Consider the following 18530-nt stretch of genomic DNA (forward strand, 5'->3'; position numbering starts at 1 on the left):
AAATTTAATAAACAGGAAGGGAAAACGACACAGTTTATTTTTCCTTTTTTATTTAGTTTTTTAATTTATTTGATCAAAAATCATAAACATGTAGCCTGTATCTAACACATTCAATTTAAGACTTATTCATTTATTCTCCCCCCCCCCCCCCCCCCCCCCAAAAAAAAGGCTTCGTGTAATAATAATAACCTCATATTAAATTAGATCTCCACAAAATGTTCATTAATTTTCCATCTGACTCAAACCTCGCAGTAAGAGTTCACTGAATGGATAAATGTCGTTCATTGTTTTTAATGTCCTTTCATTTTCGACTTCTTGTGGTTATTTTTTTAATGGTCAATTCCTCAGAGGCTTCCGTAGTTATGAGGCGATACCATTGATGTATTAAGATATGCGTTTGGATTAGGTCCGTGTGCTTTCTTTGCTCTTTCCATAAGAATATAGAGCCAGATAGTAACTTGTTTAAAATAATTTATATAACTCTACAAGTGTATAAAGCGATCTCGAATAACTAAGAGCCTGTTTCTAACACCCCCCCCCCCCCCCGCGGAATAAAGTGGTATGATCCGAGAGGTAGGAAAAGACCTGTAAGTGAGACAAATCAAGCCTGTGTGACAGCGGAGAAACTTGAGTTTTTATAACAAATAAACACCGAACAGAGGTGAGTACTGCTCCTCAGCCCACGCTCGTCCTCGGTGACACTTTGTGGTGAACCGCAGGACCATGTTTTACCGAGCTGTCAGTGCTACTGTCGCGAAAACAGCAGAAAAAAGATGACCATTCGCTAGCGCTATCGTTAGCTTCCTGCTAGCCTGCTAGCTTGCTAGCCTGCTGCCTCTGAAACAAGTGGGACTCGGATCAGGAAGAAGTAGCATGCTAGCGACAAGCTGGCTAGCATATTTTAGCCAGCCATCCTATTTTGGGATTGGCATTCCGCTAGCTGGTAACCTTAACTTAGCTGCCTTTATAGTAAAGAGTGAGCACACTGTATGTGTACACACAAGGCGGGCTGTGGAGTGTGTGGTCTGGATTGTGCATGAAAACCTGCACGGTGATGATGATGATGATGATGTTGCAATGTTTCCCCTGACGTGAGATAAATTGGTATGAATGAGGAGAAACTCGGGGCCCAGTCTGTCCTGGACCTGCAGGTGAACCTGTGAGTGTTGTATGAAGAGCTGAAAGTTTGCATGAAGCTGATTCAAGATCTCCTCTCGTCCTGTTACTCTCAGTGTTCATCTCATCTGTTGATGACACAGTGAGGGTTGATGCATGTCTGTTTGTGGACACTTTGACTTTGTCCTCTCTGCAGAAATCTTCCAGAAACTCAATTTATTTTTATTTGAAATTTGCGTTAATCCAGAACAAATGTTACTTTACAACAAGGGCAGGTCAAAGACTGCACTCTTTGTTTTATTATTCATACCAACATTAATCCACCATGAGTAAGCACTAAGAGACATTTAGCAAAGTTAAACAGAGGTTAGACCAAAGGGGGGGAACAGGCTACAAACAGGCTGCTCGATTCTGTTAAAAAGGATTTTGATCCTGATTATTAAAACGCTGTGATTGATTTAAGATCATCTGTGTCACCTGGAATAACACTTTAACATGCTGAACATTTTAAAAACAAGCAAGTCACGAAACTAAAGAAGTGAGAGACATAGAAATACCATGAAGTAGGACGCACTTTGAATACCTGCTGCGTCTTATAGACTGTCGTGAGCAGAATAAAATGCTGACACGGTGAAGCCCATCATCAGACTCGAATGAAAATGAATCCCCGGTCAGCGTGTGATGCACGCCGTGCTGGGAAACCTAGAGACTGAGAGCTTGACTCCAGTCCTGTAGCTGGTCAGAGTGCGAACTCCACGAAGTGAAGAACAGGTGTTTCTTACAGAGCGACACATCTGATCTGTACACAAAGTGCACAATGTCGACACTGAACACAACAGAAACCATCACGCGGGAAGACAGTTCAAACCTTTCTCTCTCTGGGAGACCTTCAGAATCAGACGGCGACCTGTGCGACTTGTAGTCCAGATTTTAAGGTGTAGAAAGAATTTTTTTTTTGAGGTAGCAGTGATTTACAATGACAACAAACTCTGAAGCATTTACCCTATACCCCATCATCTACCCGAGCGAAACACCGCGAGCGTTAATCTCGATGATCTTGTGTCATGATCGTTAGAAGACTTTGTCGTAATAGAATTGAAACTCGATTTATTGCTCAGCCCAAACAGAACCAAGTCTGATGCTGAAACTGTGTTTGTGTTGATAGAGGGAGAGACGGAACAGAAGTGAGTGAAATAAAGATTTAACATAGTCATAATGGTTCAATGTGTTGAGTAATCGTTAACCGCTACGTGTGATAATAGACTGATCAGTCTCATATTAGTAACATTACTAACTGGGATGATGATGATGATGATGATGATGAAGCAGGAGGACAGATGAGTCGGCGTTGAAGTCGAGCAGCTCCAAACACAAACTGAACAGAGTCGAGCGACTTTATTAAAACTTCGGCTCCACGATTTCGGACAAAGACGACATAACGACAAATATAGAAAATGAATGAACAGGAAGTCGAGCCACGTAAAGTCTGAAGCTAAATAAACACAACGTGAGGAGAGCATGTTGGCTGTAACTCTGTGTGCACGTCAACCTGCTGTTCGTCGTGTTTACACAATACTTGTGTTTGCGTCACGCCAAAGCAGTTTGTTTTTTTAATGTTAAATTGGTTGAAATGAATCTGAAGGTCACTCATAGTTTTGTATCTTTGTCTTCATGTGGAAGCATGTCTGTGTACCTGGGCTTCCATCACAGAGGTGTTTTTATTATCGGGATAGATTCCGACTTTTGCGGTGCGTTAATAATCGTGAACGCTCGTATTGCGATAACGATGCCGTTGTGATTTATTGCGCAGTTTATTCAAAACGCCACAAATGTTTTTCAAAATAAAACACGGCATTCAAAAACCGACCGAGACATCTCAGACAGCTGCTGAATGCTTCTCTCTTATGGAGCTTCAAATAAACACCGACGTCAAGTGTTGATCATGTTTTAGACTTCATAACGCCCCGCTTCATATTCACATGCAGACAAGGGTTTACGGGGGGGGGGGGGGGGGATAAGGTCAGAAAGCCGTCCTCCGTGTTCTCGCTGCTCCGTCTGACCCCCTTTTTAAGACTCCAAGTGTCGGACACATGATCGAGGCGTGAGTCTGCACAGGTGCCACATGAGTGAGACTGATGAGGCGGTTTGCATTGTGAGGTCGAGTGTCTGCCGGTGAGGAAGTGTGCAGTTTCAGGGATTTGCACAGCGGTGATTACGGACGATATTTAACGGAGAACGATGGAGGCGTGGGTCAGACTTCAGCACTCTGGAGTCGTGTTGTTGATGTGTCAGCTGTGTGCCTGGTTCCATTTCTTGTGTCTTTCCTTTGGGTCCAGCTGGGGGGGAATATATCTTCTATACATGTCCAAGTTTCAGGATGATGTGGTGGATGAACACGATTAATGCATCATAAAGAAACCGAAACAAAAGATCAACCTGTTTATTATGTTGTTTCCCTTACTCACTTCTGTTTTTTTTTTCTTTTCTTGTCAGGTTGAAAGAGAAACTGTACGATGTCCTTAAAGCCGCGGGTGGTGGACTTTAACGAGACATGGAACAAGCTACTGACGACAATCAAGGCCGTTGTGATGCTCGACCACGTGGAGCGAGCCACGTGGAACGATCGGTTCTCGTATCCTGACCAAACGTAGCTCAGTGCCCAGACTATGGGCACCTAGCGTCTTTTTCCTCAGCCTCTTTTGAACAAACACTCTGCTGTTTTTGAGCGGCCGCTCCGAGCGCTCAAGTTGAAAATCTTTCAACTTTTCAGAAAGACGCTGTTGACCTCATGTATTTATATTCCTCGTATTTTAGCGTCCTCCAGGTCGTGTCTTGTACCCACTAATCTTTTCGCTCCATGTCTGCTGGGGTGAAAAACGGTCTTAAATATAAAACCTTCAGTAAGTAGAAGTAACGTGTCGGTACACACGGTGGACTCGGAGCCTAAGATGCACCCTGAGGGCTTTTTACAGGCTGCAAACATTCACAGTCTTCTGATGTATTTATTGAACATGATGTGTTAAATATGTGTCCTGTAAGTTTTATTTCACACATGGTATATCTTAATGAAGCACTTGTCTACCTCGACACGAGTCAGTCCTTGTTATCTCTCCTGAGTTCTGCCATCAGAGACATTTACGCCTTGTGCGTGGCATACCCAGAGCCTTTGGGTGAACGATTATACACAGAGACCAAGGTGTTTCTGGAGAACCATGTCCGGCAGCTGTACAAGGTGAGCTCTCCTCCTGCGGCTGAACAATCTGTACGTCGCCTTGTTTTTGAACTTCTTGACCGACCTGCCTTTGTTTGTGTTTCACAGAAAGTCCTGGACTCAGAGGAGAAGGTTTTACTGATGTACCACAGATACTGGGACGAGTACAGCAGAGGAGCTGACTACATGGACTGCTTGTACAGGTGCTGCCTCACTTTCATTTCTTCACCTGATTTACTAACCAAGTTCAAACGACGTCAGAGACGCTCTTTACGCTCAGCCGTCGTCACGTCTAAATCGGCCTCCCAGTCTGTGAAATCTCATTTCAGCGTTGCAGAAGCTCCACACACACACAGTCCGCCATGCACACACACACACATACACACACACACAGCGCACTGCACTCCCCCGCTGGCTCGGCTGAAACCGTCTCACCTCCGTATCACGACAGAGGACACATAGAGGGAATCACTTCATCCCCCAATTACGCCACTGTGACGTTCAGATTGAAGGTTGAACTATCAGTCTTGATCGGGCTCCAGTTTTTTTTTTTTTTAATAACCTTACAGCTCTACAATAATAAAGAATAAAACTTTACTCCTCCATTGACCCTGTAGTCTGAGCTCTTCTCTCTCCGGATGTGATGAAGCGTTTCTTTGTTGTCAGACGCCGGACGCGATTGTCGTCGGCTGTTTTCAGGTTCGAGACGTGAGCCCGGAGCAGCTGTCCGTCTTCTTGTTAAGTGGGCTCGCTGTACTAATTCCATCACAAGCTGCAATATGGCCGTCCGCAGCTTTTACACACTTCAAATATTATTACCTTGGAGAGTGTGGTGTGAAGTGCCAGCAGGCGTTCGGTGTGTCCTGATTTATTCTCAATCGATAGTCCCTCGGAGAGCGTTCACATCTATTTTCTGCGCGTTCTTCCCACCAGGCCGCCGTCTTTGCATACTTATGCCTTTGTAATTCATGATGTGAGAGAGGGCGAGGGAGAAAAGGAGGGCGGCCGGCTTTAGTGATGACATAGCAGTGTTCAGTTCTTAATATAGCAGAGTGTGGCTCAGCTGATGAATGTTTGTATCCTGTCAAACACACATCAGCGTGGAGTGTGTGTGCACGGAAACAAAAACAAGCCTTCCAGGCGTCACCGTCAGAGTCTTCACCTCGACTCAAGGCGCCACATTAGCAGTCATTTAACCCTCGTTGATGCTGTTTCATGCCTGTCAGACAAACGCGCACAGCTGCGAACGAGAACGCGCCAGCTTGAGGACGCGACTCGACAGCCATCCACATGTGAGCGTCAGGCTAGCCGTCCTGCTCCTCACTTACTCGTTGGTTATTCTGAGAAAATGTTGACACACAGCAGCAATGTGTTGAAAGACCCTTTTCACACGAACCTGTTTCAACATCCGAGTCATTCTCATGAATTTTATCACCGCGCTTTACAAGCAGTATAAAACAGAAACGCAGACTTCCTTCTCGCGCTGTCTGAACCTCTGTCCGTAATGAAACACAATCATACAGTAACAGTGAGGGCTGTGTGCTTCAGTGCACTCACTGTAGTTGCAGACTCCACCATATGATGCACAGTGACCTTTTCTTCTTTTTACGTGACACAAAGAGTTTTATATCGTTACATTTTCTTTTTACTTCCATCATGCAGAACTTCTTCATTTCTCCTCCTACAGTTTTATTTTTACTCCCAGAAGTCTTTTCTGACCACTGTTCTCCCTCTGACACCTCGGATCATTCACTGAACACATGATTAATGATCAAAGTCAAAGGTACCTTTTGTGTTTCAGTGTTAAAAAAAACAAACAAAAAAAACATTGACTGCACAAATGTTTTTCACACGAAGAAGAATGATCCAGAAGTTTTCCTTTAAGGATCCAGATTAGATAAGATCTGGTCCTGACTGGTCTGGATTTGTTTGGACCAGAGAATGAGCCTCATGGGTTGTTGGATGCTCTTGGCGTAAAGTGAAAGGTCCGTGACTAACGCCTTCGGTCTGACAATTTTTAACCACGTGGCAGTTTTTTCCCAAATGTCTGTGAGTGTGAAAAATCGTGGAAACACCACATCCTTAAACTGAAGCCGGTATAATGAGGAACCTCCCATTTCCTGGAACGCCAAATGAAAACTCCTCCTGACAGTCGTATTCTGAGAACAGAGCTTTTCAAATTGAGACACATATTAACTGTAAGCTATTTCCACCAGGGTTTGTCACAATACTACAACTTTAAGATGGCTTTCAACCCAGCATGAGACTCTGTTCTTGTTTTAGTGTTTTATTGTTTTGACCCTGTTATTGTTTTACTTCTGTTTTTATGTTTTGTGCTCTTCATGTATGTACAGCACTTTGTCCCAGCTACGGCTGTTTAAAGTGCTTTATAAATAAAGTTGAGTTGAGTAAGATATATATAATACCAGTGAAGTCCTCTGTGAATGTCTTCTGTGTGTTAGTGAGGACGGGGAGGTAAATGTGTCTCTGATGTCCTGGTGCTGTGGACATGTGGTTAAAAATTGCAGCTCTGTTTCCCACTTCCTGTTTGGTGCAGTGGGTTCAGACTCCGCCCTCTTTGGGGACTCAGGTCTGTCTGTCTCCTGTAGAGGGTGAGGCCGTGCTCGCTGAGGCTGCATACATGGTCAAACGTTTCCTCAGCTTTGGATCAGTCACAGTACTCGGGTGTTCTGCCTCTGTGTCATCTCGACAACGGGCCAGATAAAAATCCTGCACTTTGTTTCTGAGTCGTCGGCCCTTTTCGCTGCTGTTCATCATTAAAATAACATCAACAACACATTATCATCATGAAACATGTGGTATCAGAAAAGTGTACACACACACACACAGATTCCCCTTGATGTCGTCGATCTTTTAACCGCCCGCCTCTCTGTTCAGGTATCTCAACACTCAGTTCATCAAGAAGAACAAGCTAACAGAAGCAGACCTGCAGTACGGCTACGGAGGCGTGGACATGAACGAGCCGCTCATGGAGATCGGAGAGGTATGTACCGGTTTTACCACATCATCATAAAAACATTCCCTCCCTGCACGTTCAGAAGGATTAAGAAGGGAAAGTATGAAGAGCATGTGCGAGAGATCCACCAGTTCAGGCTGAAGTGATGGTGATGTGCTGTGGTGTTTGTCCTTCCAGTTGGCGCTCGATATGTGGAGGAGGCTCATGATCGAACCCCTGCAGGGTGTCCTCATCCGGATGTTGCTGAATGAGATCAAAAAGTACGTATTTCACTCCAGATGAGAGAAGAAGAAATGGCCGCACAGTTAACACTCGAATCCACCAAAAGTTCCCTGAGAGCTATCATGGGGAGGCACTGACATGATACCTAATCTGAAGCAGGAGCTAAATAGTTCAGAGGTCCTGCTGTGAGGAATAAACACGGAGGACGGTTCCTGGAATAGTGCGGTTTCGAAAACGCTGACGGATTGTGAGACTTTGATATTAAAGGAGAAACATGACAAGGATGTTAATGTTGTCCAACAGGTGAAGCCTCAACGTCGTTTTGATTGAGAGCCCCCTGCTGGTGGAAATCACACATTGTGCCTTTAACCTGTCTGACTGTTTTTAAGCTCTGTGAACCTCTTCAACTATAACTCGTTCTTGTCTCACAGCGATCGCTGCGGCGAGAACCCCAACCAGAAGGTAATCCACGGGGTCATCAACTCCTTTGTTCATGTTGAACAGTACAAGAAGAAGTTTCCACTAAAGGTGAGATGAGAAACACACCACTGGATTAACCTCGTTTGTTTTGTTATGTTCTCTTCGGGGTGTTTGTAGGAAAAGTAAACCCGTCTTTGTGTTTTTTAGTAGCTTAATGTCTTTACTGTTTCCCCTGATTGACGCAGTGATTTTCTTCCCTGCTGATCGTCCACTGAACGTTCAGCAGCCGTTCCTCTCTGTGTGCGTTTGAACACTAAATCGTATTCCCTCCCTGTGTTGCAGTTTTATCAGGAAAACTTCGAAGGGCCCTTTCTGACGAGAACGGGAGAGTATTACAAACAGGAAGCCTCCAATCTCCTGCAAGAATCCAACTGCTCACAGTATATGGAGAAGGTAGGACAGACGCACAGGTAACGCCAGCGTGTGTGTGTGTGTGTGAACTGTCAGGTCAGAGTTTTAATCTGAGTATACCCCCCACCCCCCCCTCTTTTTTTTTTTTTTCATCCTGGCAATAATCGGCTCCCTCTGATAGTTTTATCCCTCCGGCCTGTAAACAGGATCATGGTAAAGGCTTTACTCAGGCATTAGGGCACTATGTGATATGATCAGCAGGCTCTGTGCTAAAGTTCAGTCCCTGCCTGCCTGTACCGGCTTGCTCACGGTTGCTTATCTGACCCAGTTTGAGGAGACTGTGGGGGGGGGTTGTGGGTTGTGGGTTGTGTGTGTCCTCAATTATCTTTCCCTGCTGTGTGTCAGGTGTGCATGGAAATGTAAAGGTTTTTTTGAAGTGTGTGAAACGAGTTGGTCAGTCCTGTGAGTGTCTGCTCGGAGGTGACGCTAACTTTAGCAGTAAACAGACTAATGACTGCACTAAGAATCCGTCCAGGAGGATTTATAACTATTGCATAGTTAACTTTATGCAGATGTATAGTAATATATTTAATAACTCTGCCCTCCTCTTTCAATCTTTGTTGCAGGTTTTAGGGAGGTTGAAAGATGAAGAGATGAGATGTCGGAAGTACCTGCACCCCAGCTCCTACGCCAAAGTCATCCATGAATGCCAGCAGAGGATGGTGGCAGATCACCTGCAGTTCCTGCACGGAGAGTGCCAGAACATCATCCGGCAGGAGAAGAGAGACGGTGAGTCGCAGCCACACAGACTCCGCCGTCCTCTCTGTCCGAACACGTGGATCATTTGTGCACGCTGCGATCATACTGAGTGTCCTGCTGGCTTTTTATTTTCTGCAGACATGGCCAACATGTACACCCTGCTGCGAGCCGTGGCCAGCGGGCTGCCCCACATGATCCAGGAGCTGCAGGTCCACATCCACAACGAGGGCATCCGAGGCACCAGTAACCTCTCTCAGGAAAACGTCAGTACTCAAACGCTCCTGTCTGCATGGCCCCATGCTTTACCTTCCACCTGACTGAGCCTCTCTCACACGGGAACTCCTGACATGTTGTAGATCATTTCACACGTACACCTCACAGGGGATGTTTCCTCATCAAATCAGGCTGATCGAGCACCCCTCCCAAACCATGTCGGGAAACAAAGGAGTGCAAAGGGTGCTTTGATTACGATTACACTCGCCTTGAAAAGTTTCAGTTCAAAGAGTTTACACGCACATTTAGTTTCCTTCTGTTGACGGCGGTCCCTCCATACAAGCAGGAACTTCTCAGCTCACATCGCTGTTCTTTTCAAGCACTCTGTGCAGAGGGAATAACAGAAATGTGCTTCCTGTTGGTGGTAGCTTTTAAAATGATACATTTCATAAAGATGTTATTGATAATTAATTCTCATTCAATTCTGATGTTGTTGGTTTCAGTTAAGTCAGGAGTCTTCCTCCTCTTAGGGACAAGAACTAGTTGTAGTACGGGTGACTAATGTTGCTGTGTTTGGATGGGGCACTCAGTAGGTAATATGATCCGTGATCTCAATCAAAGTTCAGTCTGCTTGCTTGAGCGAGTGAGTGAGTGTGCTCGAGCGTGATGTCACTAAAAGGAGAGGTGTGCTTCGGCACGCCGCGGTTAGTCACGCACAAGCGTGGGCAAGCAATGCCGACACAGAGTAGAATCGATCCCCGCCTTTTTTTTTAATTTAATGACTCAAGAGAAGCTTCAAAGGCTGTAAAGTAGATGTTATCTGTGTGCTTTATTAATGTGTGGACGCAGACTCCACCTGTCTTGTAAACCAATCACATAAAGCCATGCATGCGTTGTATTGTGACGTCATGAGGTCCCGGTTAGTCCTGGAGCAGCAGGTCAGCGGGACCGCTGGGCCGAGTGTAATCCACCGTCACGTGTCAACCAAGAGGGTTTGAATGACTGTCTCCAAGATCTAAAGAGAAAGTCTCCAGGTGAATCAAGTAGAGTCTGAACACAGGGAAGTGTGAATGAGGCAGCAGACCACACACACACACACACACACACACACACACACACACACACACACACACACACACACACACACACACACACAGAATGTTTTGTCGGTAAACCTCGTCTCTCCGTTTTCTCCAGATGCCGACCCTGTTTGTGGAGTCAGTGCTGGAGGTTCACAGTAAATTTGTTCAGCTCATAAACACAGTTTTAAACGGAGATCAGCACTTCATGAGCGCGCTCGATAAGGTAATGGACACACACACGCACACACACACACACACGCACACACGATGGACGTTTTTCTTTTCCCTGAATGTCTTTAATCCCTGTTTGACTGAATTAGAATCATTTTGGGTTTCTTCTTTCTTCAGGCTTTGACGTCAGTGGTCAACTTCAGAGAGCCTAAGTCCATCTGTAAAGCCCCCGAACTTGTGAGTTCACACACACACACACACACATACACACACACACACACACACACACACACACACACACACACACACACACACACACACACACAGTTTCATGCACAGTGCCTTGACCAGGTCATGTCCCTCCTGTGTCTCTCCGTCCAGCTGGCTAAATACTGTGACAATCTGCTGAAAAAGTCTGCAAAGGGAATGACGGAGAACGAGGTGGAGGACAAGCTGACGAGCTTCATCACAGTGTTCAAGTACATAGACGACAAGGACATCTTTCAAAAGGTGACGCTCCTTCTTCTTCTGACAGATTACATCACAAACACATTCATTTCACCGTTTAGTGTTGATATTCAGATGAGCTTAAAATAGTGTGAGGCGCGGGGTGTTTCCATTTTTAGTTCCATCATCGCCGTCCTTAAAATAAACTCTTTGAATAAAAAATGCTTGTCTTTGTTTTCCACAGTTTTATGCCAGAATGTTAGCGAAGCGGTTAATACACGGTTTATCGTTGTCGATGGACTCAGAAGAAGCCATGATCAACAAACTAAAGGTAAAGTCCGAGCTGAGCCGTCCAGGTCTTGAAGGATCTCCCGCGTGTTCCTCTCATCCTCCTTCTTCTCCTCTTCCTCTTTCTACAGCAAGCCTGCGGCTACGAGTTCACGAGCAAACTGCACAGAATGTACACAGACATGAGCGTGAGCGCCGACCTCAACAACAAGTTCAACAACTTCATCAAGACGCAGGAGACGGTGGTGGACCTGGGCATCAGCTTCCAGATCTATGTATTACAGGTGAGGAGGACTCGGATCGGGCCGACACGCCTCGCCACGAGTTACAGTTAATAACTTCTCTGCTGATGTGGGCTAGATTTATGATTGCTTCATTTTTAACCGTTGGCCCCGTGGTCGATGGGTGAGGCGAGGCTGCTCTTCCTCTCTCCTCACTGCAGCTGATGCTTTTGTAAAACAAAACCGCAGAGCTGTTTCTGCGCTCCGCTTTAAGAGGCCGCCTTATAAAAAATACAAAAACACGACACATTAAATTAAAACAGAGCGATGTGGACAAGTGCTGCTAATTAGCACACGTGCTAAAACACTCAAATCAATGCTTCTGGTTTGTCCACATCAAGTAAACTTCCAATAAATAAAAGTAATAAATAAATAAAATAAAATAATTAAAAACAACAAACCTAAAAGAGACGCGTGATGCAGATGGGACTTAAAATAGGGACGTGCAGAAAAATAGATGTGCATCCTGCAGCCGATACTCAAATACAGTCATAGTTATTAAAAACTGAAGACTCGTCACATGTCCCGTTCTGTTTGAAAGAGAGGAGACGCACTGCCTCAGGTTCAGGGAGAACAAGCTGGACCTATCATTTCCTGACTTTCCTTTCTTCTTCTGCAGCCTCTGTCTCTCTAACGCTGCCGTGTCTCACTTCACACGCTTCAGCTGCAGTGATTCTTATCACAGCCATGTTTTCAGTTCTTTTGTGTAATGTTGTGATGCTTGTCATGTGGTTGCAGGCCGGAGCCTGGCCCCTCACACACGTCCCCTCCTCCACATTCGCCATCCCTCAAGAACTAGAGAAGAGCGTGCAGATGGTGAGTCGCCCCCCTGTGGAGCACAGCTGCAACGTTCAGTCAAAGGAGCGCGTTGTAAAAATTCAAAATGTGTCTTCATCTCTTTCTGCAGTTCGAGTTGTTCTATAATCAGCACTTCAGTGGGAGGAAGTTGACCTGGCTCCACTATCTCTGCACAGGTAGCACAAACACACACACACACACACACTCTCGCTTAAAGGAGCAGTAGGTAACTCTGACACCCAGTGCTCTGCATGGGTCTGTAAAGCTTTCTGCGTTCTAACCTCTCTCCATGTTTCATCTCCAACATTGATCCTAGTTTGAGCAGCTTTCTGCTGCTGGAGCTTATTAGAAACATGCAGAGGCTTTTTAGCTCGGGTACAATCACTTCTATCTGAAGCAGTTCCACTGCCCGCTTCCATCGCTGCAACACCTGTTGACCTGATAACTGCTCTCATATCTGGCAAACCCAGGGGCGTCCAAAACGGCCTTCAAAGCCCCGCCTACCTTCTCTGGTCCAATCAAATCCAGAGCATTCAGGAGCAGAATCTAAAGTTAGAAGGAGGACATACTGGCTGCTGCATTGTTGTCAGAGAAGCTTCAACACAGCATGTTTCCTTCATGATCACACAGGAAGAGAGCAGCTCTCTGATTGGCTGATTGATCACAGAGCAAGAGAGCGTCAGCAGCTCACTCATTTCTTCTGGAATAAAAAAAAAAGACTAAAGAGGTTTTTAGTTGGTTCATGTTTTTCTACCTGCTCGTTTCAAACCAGGTGAAGTGAAGATGAACTACCTATCCAAGCCCTACGTTGCCATGGTGACCACCTACCAAATGGCTGTGCTGTTGGCCTTCAACAACAGCCAGACGGTGACGTACAAGGAGCTGCAGGACGGCACCCAGATGAACGAGAAGGAGCTTCAGAAGACCATCAGGTCCCTGCTGGACGTCAAGATGCTCAACCACGACTCCGAAAAGGTTTCAATGCCTTGTTGTTGTTGTTTTTTTTGTGTGCAAGACGACAAAGTAGTTCAAGGAGCTGCAAATGATGAGAAGCTCTTAAAGCATGGTGATTGGTCAATAGAATTATGTATTGATTGGGTAGTTCATGTGTTACCTCGAGGAGTCGCTAGCTTTTCTTAATTTAAAATAAAAAAATGTGTGCTCCCCTTCATCCCATCCTCCACAGACAATGAGATTTCATTTTAACACGTTTCCCTCTGCTCTCAGGAGGACATTGAAGTCGAGTCCACGTTTTCACTAAATATGAGTTTCACCAGTAAAAGGACAAAGTTCAAGATCACCACGTCCATGCAGAAAGACACGCCACAGGTTGGACTGATGGTCAAAGTCTCCATCTCGCTGTTTGGCTTCCATACACGTGATCGTTTCAAGCTTTTTCTCTGTGTGATCTTCAGGAGATGGAGCAGACGAGGAGCGCCGTAGACGAGGACCGCAAAATGTATTTACAAGCTGCTATAGTGAGAATCATGAAGGCCCGCAAGGTGCTCCGACACAACGCCCTCATCCAGGAGGTGAGTGACGGCCTCCCCGTCTTCTGGGCCTGTAGAGAGGACCGCTGAAGAAAGACAGGAAGGGCTGGGAAGAGAGAGAGTTGAGGGCGTCATGCTGTAAAGAGCCGAGGTCGGATTAAAATCTACGGTTGCCACCATGAGGACGATGACCTCCGTACATGGAGTGTGCGACATACCCGCTAGGGATGAGCTGCAGATCTAACAAACGTTAGCACGCACGCTAAATCAAGAGCTGCTCTGAGGGAAGAGCAACCGCTCAGCAAAATAAGGGCTTATATTGTTTAGATTTAGGGAACAGATGACATGAATAAAAAGTGTGTTCATGACGCTCGATGCTACGGTTTAGTTTTCTTTACAAATCAAAACACGTCATGAGGTGAAGCCCAGCTCGACCAGCGTCCGTGGTCCTGTAGTTTATTTAAAATATCCTGATAGATCATTACATACATTTTTTTAACTATTTTTTTTAATTATTATTATCTTTGTGGTCGAGACGTTTTGGTGTTTTTGTCACCGCAAACGGAAACATGTCGTCCGCTCACATCTCAGTTACAATAAAGTCATTTTCAGTGCGTCACGGATTATTGATGTTATGTTACCATGTTCGGACTGGATGGTGGCGACATATTAGTGAGCTTCTCTCCTGGTTGATAGGCCGTCGTCATAGCAATTCATCGCAAATGGCGCCCAAACCTGAAGCATTCACTGATTGGTTGTTAATGTAGGAAATTAAAAACCCTGAGTGTAAAAAAATAAAAAAGGCACTGTGCTGATTTGAAAAAGTACCAAAAAGTTGACTTTACCTTGAAATGACATCGCCCCCTGCTGGCCATGAGAAAGAATGCACGTTTCAGGCACATTGATTATGGATCTGGTTGTTATAAATACAAAAGTTAGGATTTTATATGTATTGCAGATTTAGGAGGCTGCTGTTGTTTTTTTTACATTGAACACACTGTTCGATAACTTGCTTTCAAACGTCTCTGTGTGCAGGTCATCAATCAATCCAAAGCCAGGTTCAACCCAAGTATCAGCATGATCAAGAAGTGCATCGAGGTGCTCATCGACAAGCAGTACATCGAGCGCAGCCAGACCTCCGCAGACGAGTACAGCTACGTGGCGTAGGCAGGGGCGCCGAGCGAGGGAGCGCTCACACTCAAAACACTCGCCTGTGTGACGGACCGGCAGAAGCAGGTTTAAAATACGTAACGAAACAGACTCATTCATCTTTTTAGGTTTTGGACTGTCGCTGTCTGCTGAGATTTTCTCCGGTGACTGAACGCGGGACAGGTGCCTCCATCTCTGAAAAACGAAAAGGTCATCGTGTCACGTCAGACAGCCAGATAACACCACCACACACACACACAAGACCCTCCTCCCGACCCCCGAACCACCTTCTGATTTTTAAGCTGTTTACAACATCACCAGTGCCACGCACCCGTGCGTCAAACGACAAAAAGAAAATGCCTATACCCGTTGGAGAGAAAAGAGCCGACAAACATACGACCCGACCGGAAAAAAGGAAAATGAACCCCGGGCGAAGAGTTAGTGGTGACATCAATGACACATTGGTGGAAACGCATTTAAAAAAAAAAACATGCTTTCTTTTCTCACGTTTGCAGTTGTTGTGTTTATTTTTCTTTCTTTGTTAAATGTACTGAAGTTAGGAAAAAAATATTGTAATAAAACTGGTATACTGACTATTGTATCTACTTTCAAATGTAAAGAAAAAAAATGAGGTGACAAACATGATCCTGCTGCTTGTCAAATAAATAAATAAAAACACTGAAAGGTTTTATGTAAACATTCGTCTGGAGCTTCGATCCTTTGTGTTTGTTTGCTGATGAACTGTGTGCTGAAATATTAAGACGATGATTCTGTCTCATCCTCTCGTGTGCTACAGTTAAAGAAGATCTGCTGTCAACAAATGATGGTAAGTCACAGCTGGATGAAATAAAGCAAAGTCAAATCTGACTGAAACTACGGCTACAAATGTATTCGTATCACTTCTGGTCCTTTACTCTGCAGTCGAGGATGTTCTCTAATGAGACAAATCTTTAAAAAGATATGGGTTTTTTTTCCATAACCAAGAAGAACTTAGACGCTGAGGCTCTGCTCTAAGAAGTTTAGTAAGAAAGTTTACCGACGCTCCTCTGAGTCAGAGAAGAAGATTGTTCATTATCCCTTCTGTCTGCTCACAGGATGACGGCAACATCTTTAAAGACTCGAAAAACAGGGACGTGAGTCACAATTTAAAGCAGTTTGAAAAGAAGCAAACACTGCCATAATTTCGTTCGACATTTTCACTTTAAAGGTTACTGCTCAACTGTGGCAGATATGTTGTTTTTTTTTGTTGTTTTTTTACAGAAATGTAAAAATAAGACCAACTTTTTCAACTTCTGAAACTTCAATTAACAATGTCTGAGTAGTAAATCTCAATAACTCGCTCTGGTCTTATTTAAACAGCATAATTAGGACATCAGCACTCTGTCACTGAAGCAGCTTTGATTACCTTCACCAGTTCTTAATTGCATAACTGGTTTCACCCTGAGAAGCAAACTTACACCTGTACGCTTTTATTGAGAAACATGTGTTTCAATTAGATAAGATTATTCATGCACACCTGAGTGTATATAGTGAAGAAAAAAAATTATCACATCTTGTGTTGGCTCTTAAAGATGGGCTATCAGCGTGGATGAATGGATCATGGATGTGTGACACCAGGAAAAAAAAACCGGAGGAAAAAAAACCGCGCATGCGCATTTAGGCCTTCTCAGTATTTACAAGTATGCGTGCGCACGAGGTGATCTAGCTGGTGTCGACAGCTGTCCATGGTGCTGACTCAGACAAAACATGAACCCAGTGTTTAAGGTAGCAGTTAAACCTCTCACACACAGTGAATTCAAACACACACACACGCACGCGCGCACGCACGCACACACACACACAGTTATCACGAGGAGGCTGTGAGAGGAGACAGGCGTTTACATATTTACACGTTATTTTCTTTAATTATTCACACACACACGGGGAATCATGAAAAGCATAAAAAAGGGTCAAACCAGTCCAGACACTGCGATGGATTTACAAATCGTTTAAGTTTGACCATGAAGCTCACAGGACCTCGTGGCGCAACGGTAGCGCGTCTGACTCCAGATCAGAAGGTTGCGTGTTCAAATCACGTCGGGGTCAAATCTTTTCTTCACCGATATGTGGGAGAAACTGACCGCTGAAACTGAGCTGTACATAAATCCTAAATACGGAAACATAAGCATGAATTCAGCCGATGTATTCAGACTGAACACTGGTTTATTTACACCCCAGGTCCTATTTTTGATAACTAAAAAACAGTTTTGACAATCATCAAAAAACAAAACTCTACATCATATCATTATAATGTGCTCTGATACTGATCTGTGCAATAATAAGCAGAACTCCCATGATGCAACATGTTCAACATGATGTGTGCATGATCAGTCTTTTTTTGTATTCTTGTGAATGTTCAAACTCGGAGTGCATCAGCTGCAGCTCTGCTCCATCAGTGTTCTTTGTTGCTCTCACAGATCTCCTTCAGGCATCCTCAAGTCAACATCTCACTGTATGGGGGACGACTCGTGCCTCCTATGACATGTTTCACGGACTGTGAGAGTGTTTATTTCTGTTAGGGTCGTAATGCAAACGATTGTTAATGATGTAAATATTTGTCTCTGCTTTTCATCAACGTTTTCTGTCCCTGATTCCATCGTGTATGTTTTGTTTCTTTGAATAATAATCAAACAAAAACTATTAAGTAGCATATGTCTGTTCAATATAATGTTTCATTTTTAGAGTACATATCTTTATCCAGGAAGTGTGCACGAGTATTCAATAAAGATGTTTCCAGTTTCCACGCATGACATGGTTTCAATGTGCATTTCTTCTTATCTGGACGTATACGTGCTTCTGTTGCGTCTCTGTGGCCTCCTGTGTGACCATCATTCATGCACGTCCCGGTGCTCTGTGACTCTTTGACACAGAGCGTTTGTTAAAATGAAGAGAAGGTCAAAACCCTGTAAACCCTCACGAGTCAGAACAGGAGGTTTCTCTGTGCAGGATTCAAATACACAGTGAGTATGTTCTTCTTCTTCTTGACTCAAACAGTTTTTATACAGAAGGGGAGGAGCCGGCCATCCCGTCCATGTAAACACAGCTCTGACAACAACACAGCCAGCAGGACTCCAGCTTCTCCCTCACTGTACACAGTCAGGACTCACACACACATTCACACAGGAGAGACTGGAGTTATGAGATATTTAAGGGTTAAGAGTCCTTTAAACTGAGCGTCACAGTTCCTGAATGAGGTGAAAAATAAAGTTTATATCTTGCATGGATTATGCATTCACTGAATACAGAAAGTGTTTGTTTCAAATGTTTTATTGTTGGAGTACGTGGAGATCAAAATACCTCAGAGTGTAAAAACTGCAGCTCTCAGCTCGAGCAAATCCATGAAATCAGAGCGCTAAAGCTGCGGTAAAACCGTTTTCAGTTTCCACGTTACAAGCTGAGCCCAATCCCCACAAACACAGCAATTAAAGGCTCCGGGCTTAATCCTGACAAAGACGA

General features: G+C 44.5%; 1 protein-coding gene across 2 annotated transcripts; it reads left to right on the forward strand.

The window, feature by feature from the left end:
- The first annotated feature begins 360 nt into the window (after positions 1-360).
- Positions 361-15732, forward strand: cul2 (cullin 2). Of its 2 annotated transcripts, none has more exons than XM_079360675.1 (21): positions 361-573; positions 3610-3748; positions 4246-4348; positions 4436-4530; positions 7226-7331; positions 7482-7564; positions 7958-8054; positions 8289-8399; positions 8984-9146; positions 9255-9379; positions 10527-10634; positions 10760-10819; positions 10964-11092; positions 11274-11360; positions 11449-11601; positions 12337-12414; positions 12506-12572; positions 13169-13371; positions 13624-13725; positions 13812-13928; positions 14922-15732. In XM_079360675.1, the coding sequence occupies exons 2-21, from the start codon at positions 3630-3632 to the stop codon at positions 15051-15053; spliced, it is 2238 nt and encodes a 745-aa protein (XP_079216801.1). In that variant the 5' UTR covers positions 361-573; positions 3610-3629; the 3' UTR covers positions 15054-15732. The 2 variants fall into 2 exon arrangements, with proteins under 2 accessions (XP_079216801.1, XP_079216800.1); XM_079360674.1 differs by having other exon boundaries at positions 573-661.
- Positions 15733-18530: the final 2798 nt, after the last annotated feature.

This window comes from Symphodus melops (genome assembly GCF_947650265.1).
Source record: "Symphodus melops genome assembly, chromosome: 14".
Lineage (NCBI taxonomy): Eukaryota > Metazoa > Chordata > Actinopteri > Labriformes > Labridae > Symphodus > Symphodus melops.

What these genes read in the sequence shown, in the direction of transcription:
- cul2 (XM_079360675.1), top strand. Translation starts at nt 3,630, where the DNA reads ATGTCCTTAAAGCCGCGGGTGGTGGACTTTAACGAGACATGGAACAAG. An exon ending in TTGCTGAATGAGATCAAAAA is followed by an intron (nt 7,565 to 7,957) that starts GTACGTATTTCA and finishes CTTGTCTCACAG; the next exon opens with CGATCGCTGCGGCGAGAACC. An exon ending in AGAAGAAGTTTCCACTAAAG is followed by an intron (nt 8,055 to 8,288) that starts GTGAGATGAGAA and finishes CCTGTGTTGCAG; the next exon opens with TTTTATCAGGAAAACTTCGA.